The sequence below is a fragment of the Pseudorasbora parva genome, chromosome 4 (assembly GCF_024679245.1).
Source record: "Pseudorasbora parva isolate DD20220531a chromosome 4, ASM2467924v1, whole genome shotgun sequence".
Lineage (NCBI taxonomy): Eukaryota > Metazoa > Chordata > Actinopteri > Cypriniformes > Gobionidae > Pseudorasbora > Pseudorasbora parva.
Window position 1 is genome coordinate 6,830,643 of NC_090175.1, and position 6,000 is coordinate 6,836,642.

The 6,000-nt window shown below is 36.2% G+C and overlaps 1 protein-coding gene across 1 annotated transcript in view; it reads left to right on the forward strand.

The window, feature by feature from the left end:
• Positions 1-3,791, forward strand: part of LOC137072765 (complement C3-like) — a 36,120-nt gene extending 32,329 nt beyond the window's left edge. Inside the window, exons 35-41 of the mRNA XM_067440688.1 lie at positions 934-1,023; positions 1,304-1,409; positions 1,974-2,063; positions 2,153-2,233; positions 2,453-2,536; positions 2,846-2,981; positions 3,242-3,791. Of these exons, the coding sequence (XP_067296789.1) occupies positions 934-1,023; positions 1,304-1,409; positions 1,974-2,063; positions 2,153-2,233; positions 2,453-2,536; positions 2,846-2,981; positions 3,242-3,380 (726 nt within the window). The 3' untranslated portion in view covers positions 3,381-3,791. The remainder of the gene's footprint in view (positions 1-933; positions 1,024-1,303; positions 1,410-1,973; positions 2,064-2,152; positions 2,234-2,452; positions 2,537-2,845; positions 2,982-3,241) is intronic.
• The last annotated feature ends 2,209 nt before the right edge of the window (positions 3,792-6,000 follow it).

Sequence of the window (6,000 nt, forward strand, 5' to 3'; positions counted from 1 at the left end):
GCATTTCCAGGAATTAATTTGATGATTAATTTTATAACCCGAGGTTGCGCTGCCCACTGTTACGACCCTCCTTTGACTGGTAACTATCTAGGGATTGGAGGAGGGGAACATTTTAAACCCAGTTCTGAGTAAATGGCTGATATGACCACTGTGTATGAGATGAGGAATGAGACCACACAAATAACTTCAAAAACAATCATTTAATAAATAATAAACCCAATAATTAACCACAAATAAATAAACCCATGGTAAAGATAAAGAAAAACACATAAATATGATCTGAGGAGAACCAAGGGAATAACTAAATTGTGCCAAAGAAAAGAAAATAATCAAAAGAGTCTTACTAAATGGTTACAAACTAATCCTAACTCAGAAAAGAAAGAAAAGTCTTCAGCGTCTATGACGCCTTAAACTTCCCTACTCTGACTGCCAAAACAGAAATACAGGGTGTGGCACAATCCCACTAACCTAGTGTGTCTAAACAATCAAACTTCACCTGCGTGTGCCTATGTATGTCACGTGACATCTTACCTAGCCCCTTGTCTCCATCCAGATTGAACTGCTCTTTAACAGTATTCAAAAAGGGCTTCAAATCTCTCAAATAAGAAATCTTACAGGTTAGACATGAAAAGGCAAAATGACAACACAAGCTAAGTTCAAACAAAAGAGAACCAAAAACAAAGATAACAAATCATAATCAGAACAAAAAGCAGTCTCCCGCTGTGCAGCAGCACGTTCCTTATGAAGGGTACTCCCAGGTATTGCTTTGTCTGGTTGTGGAGCATTTCCTGGAATTAATTGTATGACTCCTTTTCTTACCCAAAGTTGCGGTGCCCACGGATGCTAAAAAAAGAAGTATTCCTTTTTTGCAGCAGCAGCAGCAGCAGCAAATTTGTCAAGCTCCACAAAATAACTTTCTGTTCCTGTTTGTAGCTGTCAACTGGAAGAGACAGGCTGATTCAGAAATTTGAGATGAACAAGCAGCTTTCAGAGCGAGGATCCCTCATCATCTACCTGGACAAGGTCTCTGAGTCACTTTTAATCTGAAAACACTGATAGGACGCTGTTATAATTTAAAAAACAATCAAACCAAAAACAGCTGTTGTCTACTGAATATAACTCACAGTACTAGATTACTCCCTAAATGTCATTTATTGTATGTAATTAAATGATTTAACTACTGTAATTTATTGTATTATATTAATTTATATTTTTATGAAATTGACAAAACTAAAATTGAAACTTAAAAATCCCATCCGCACCCCTACTATACAGTGTCTGCTATTTGCACATGCACTTGCAGGTTTCTCATAACAGGAAAGATCGGATCGTCTTCAGGCTGCACAGGATTATGAATGGAGGCTTCATTCAGCCAGCAGCAGTCACTGTATATGAATACTACTCTATAGGTATGAAACAGTAGTCTGACATAAACGAGGAAAGACTTTATCAGTCCACCTGGAAACATAGCCTTGTTTACCAGAGCCGACCGTAAAGGCTGCTGAATGAGTCTTTGATTGATGTCGTGCAAACTTAACAATGTGAAGTGTACAGCAAATACTTGCCTCAGTGAAGAGTGCTGAGTTAGAGAATCAGAAAACAATATTATGTTATTCTTATGTTCTGTTTTTGGCAGCGACTATTTACACTGTGAAAACTGCAGCATTTATTAGCGATCTGCTATTTACACTAGTTAGATTATATTTATTCTTATCAATAATGGCAGATACAGCAGAATCAATCTTAAAAGATTGAGCTTGGTCTGGTGATACCCAGAAAAAAAAATATTTTTAATTTTTTAATTTTATTTTTTATCTTAAAGCCCAGCATCAAATACTGGCCAAATACTAGCAATAACCTATACGCAAATCATGCGTTCGTGTCAGTTATAAAGAAACAAGAGACAACACATTGAAGACTTTATACAGTGTGTGTGTGTGACCCGTGTGATGTCATGATTCCTCCATGTTTAGAAAATCGCTGTGTGAAGTTTTATCATCCGACCAGGAAGGAAGGAGCTCTTCAGAAAATCTGTAAGAACGATGTCTGTCAGTGTGCCGAAGGTAATGTGATTTTTGCTTTCATGGAATACATTTTAAAGTTATGCTGTTAATCTACAACAGGCTCATTTCTCTGTCTATTGCCGATACAGAAAACTGCAGTCTTCAAAGGAAGGAGAAAATTCACGACGCTCAGCGTAATAAGAAAGCATGTGAACAGAAAATAAATTACGGTAATTTATTATGTGTGTGTGTGTGTGTGTGTGTGTGTGTGTGTGTGTGTGTGTGTGTGTGTGTGTGTGTGTGTGTGTGTGTGTGTGTGTGTGTTTGTTTTTGTGTGTTTGCACAATTTTGTCCCAATCATGCACTGCAGTTTATAAGAAATATCTTTAGCATATGTATAATTATTAGTTAATGAGGTGATGCTACATCAAACTTATATATTTTTACAGTTTATAAGGCTGTTTTGTTGAGTGAAGATGACGACGCTTCATCAGTTTATTACAACATGAGGATTGAAATGGCCCTGAAAAAAGGTATGATTCCTCAATCCAACTACAGTGTGTATACATTGGTTAATTTTGTCAATTTTAAAATTTAGCAGTAATATGTAAAGTTATGTACCGATGTTCTGCTGAAACCTTTAACATTAGCCCACTGGAAATAAGCTCTTAATGGTCAACATTGTTTTGTGAGAAACACTTTTTTTTGTGCCAGGACAAACTCAATGCCTGAGAGGAAGGGATATAAATTCAAGCATGTCACCATACTTGTGTATTTGTGTTATATATTTAAATACTGTACGTTACACAATGCACTGTGTTAAATGTTGCATATTTGTGTAGGGCCGGAAAACGATGTGGAGGGGAAGCGGCGCACTTTCACCGTACAGATCTCTTGCAAAGAAACGTTGGATCTGAAGCGGGGTGAGAGCTATCTGATCATGGGCCAGTCTGAGGATCTCCAACTGGAAGCTGGAAAGTAAGTGCACGCGACCCATGGTCAAAGGCGTGTGTGTGTGTGTGTGCGCGCTAATCTGCTGAGAGATATTTAGAACTTTTTACTCAAGAAGCAATCAAAGGAGTGAGCAAAGATGAGCTTAAGCAATGTACATTACATTTGCAGATTTTATATATATATTTCCTCTCTTATTCAATTTACATATCTAAATGTCAATGAGAAGAAAACGGTTTGACATGCAAGAGCTTCTTTAACATGCACTCCCTCTGATTCCTCTTCAGACTTCGATATGCTCTGGGCGAGAGGACATGGGTGGAGTTTTGGCCCAGCTTGGAGCAGAGCAAGACGAGCGCTGAACTCAAAGAAAAATACGACGGCATGATGAGTCTCCAGCAGGATCTGCGCTTCGGCTGCGGCTAACCTGTCTAAGCGGCCCTAATGCCAGACTACTGATTTTGTTGACAAAAAATAATCAGTATTAAAAAACTCATGATTCCTTAATTTTCAACTTTAAACATGAGTCAATTTTGACTGTTGCTTTCTTAGAAATTTTCCTCAGTTCCTTAATGTTACTCAGCAAATCATATGTTCCAGCTTTGCCATGCCTAAGGCAGTGTTGTGGCACATACATGTTTAAGCAAAATTTCCATAATAAAAGAAGTTTAGCAAGGTCATCCATGTGGATCATCCCTTTGTTCACAGTCCCAAAACAAGAAACATTTAGAGGATACTTATTTAATATTGATGCCGAAATTACTTAGTAACCTTATGTTGTATGATGAACCATGCTGTGAATCATATTGTGTAAGTTCACTTTTTCCAATAATTCAAGCTCAGCAGGATGTAAAAAAAAAATGAAATTAAATAAAAGGAAGTTTCTTTGGAAGGAAATTTGCATTGTGTTAACTGTACAGCACATCAGTCTGAAGTTCATCATCTCAGACTTCATCACATCATCGTCATCACTGAGCGCAAATAATACTCCATAGAAAGTTCAGAAATGTCTTAAAGCGTTAGTTCTTTATTCACCCAAAAATGAAAATATTGTCATTAATTAGTCACCCCATGTTGTTCCAATGGTTCAGTGATGCCTGCATAGCTGACATACATTTCCTATCTGAAGATATATTAATGTACTAAAAACATTGTAACACAGGAATATTTATACATGAGACATTTGTAAAAAAAAAAAAAAAAAAGAAAAAAAAAAAATTTACTGTTGAGTTTGAGTTTTGGAGGTGGAGTCCTTTGCACACATGTTTGACATCGGTCACATTTTGAAGATGTACCTCAAAGTTTGAATTATTGTTGGTAAGCAATATGTAAATTCTAGGGGAGGTTCACTTTATTAAACCCTGCACACGTCCTCCTAAAGTCCACAGCTCAACTGAAGAGACGCAGAGGTCATAATGGAACTGCAGGGCATTTATACAAATCTTGACCTCGAGACTTGCAGCAAGTGCGATGAGAGGGGACTGGAAAGAGATGAAGATATTGATACTAATAAGGACCAAAACCTCAGCCAGAGCCAAGCAAGAGCTTCAAACTACAGTAAGTCATTTAGTGTGATCTTAGTTATGGAATTGTTTTTTTATTTGTTATTGATTATTTGTTCTTGATTTTAACAATGCACTTTTTGATCTTTGTAATTATGACCATGTTCCTTAAAAGCCTAACAAAATAACAATACGAAATCAATGTCAATCAAACAATCAATACGAGTTATGCATTTATGAATACAAACAAATGACACAATGACCATAAATGAATTAATGTACAACCCAACCAAAGCAAAGCAAATCAAAAGATAAGAGCGCATGGCAAACTGCTCCTGAACGAGCGCTGAGCAGCCGCCCAGACAACCTCTTGCTCTATGCTTAACTCAGATCCTGTGATGAGCAACAGGGCCCGGTTTTTCAAAAGGTTTAAAGCAACATCGGATTGGATCAATCTGATCTAGGAACTTTTCAGGATCACCAAATCTGGATAACCAGTGCTGGATAACCAGTGCTCAAACAGGATAGGAAATCACAAAGTAGAACTACAGGATAGATATGTAAATAGCACAAGTAGAATAGCCAGTGTGAGGTCAATATAAGTTCAATGTTATTTTAAATGAAAACACACACATTTAAAAAAAAAAAGAAAAAAAGAAAAAAAAAAGAAAACCCCACCCCATGCTCTTCCAGCAGTCCGCTCATCTGAGACCTACAACACAAACACTGGACATTGAGGAGATTTATAACAAGTAGATGTACTATAATCATTGCATGCATCACAAATAAATATTCTAAAAACAAAAATATTTTCGATTGTGATGAATATATCAAATAGTGACAGAATAAAATGTATTGTTTTTGGTCAGTTTTGACAGCTGTTTAGGGGATTATTTTATGAGGCCAAACTCTTTCTACTTTACTGTAGACGTATACTGAAAGGCTGAATACGTTAAAGCCTACCTAATCACTGAAACCTGACCGATGAAAAAATCAAAACCTTATGAATAAATAGGATATCTTGTAGGATACTGCATGATCCAAATATAGTATTATTTGATACATTTTTAAAGTTTTCATTACATTCTGGGCATGAAATCCATGCTGACTCCACCCTTCTGATGGGATCAGTTTAATCCAGATTTTTTGGATCAAAATGATCCAAATCCTACAAAAAAGTTCTGAAAACCCCAAACTAAATGTTTGATCCAGATCAAAACCAAGATTGGATTACGTGATTACGTGACGTAATCCGATTATGTAATGTTTTTCTTTTGAAAAAAACACATTTTCATTATTTGATCCAATCTGTTATCCAAAATCCTAGTGGATTACTTTTGAAAAACTGGTGCATTAAAAAAAAACAAAAAAACTGGTGCATTAAATGCCCCCAGCAATCACTTGACCTGCAACAAAAGGAAAAACAAAAACAAAAACCAACTCAATTTAATCCTAACATAGAGCAAATGGTCTGAATATTTATGAATATTCAGTTTTTCTTTTTTAATAAATCTGCAAAAATGTCTACAATTCAGTTTTTTTCT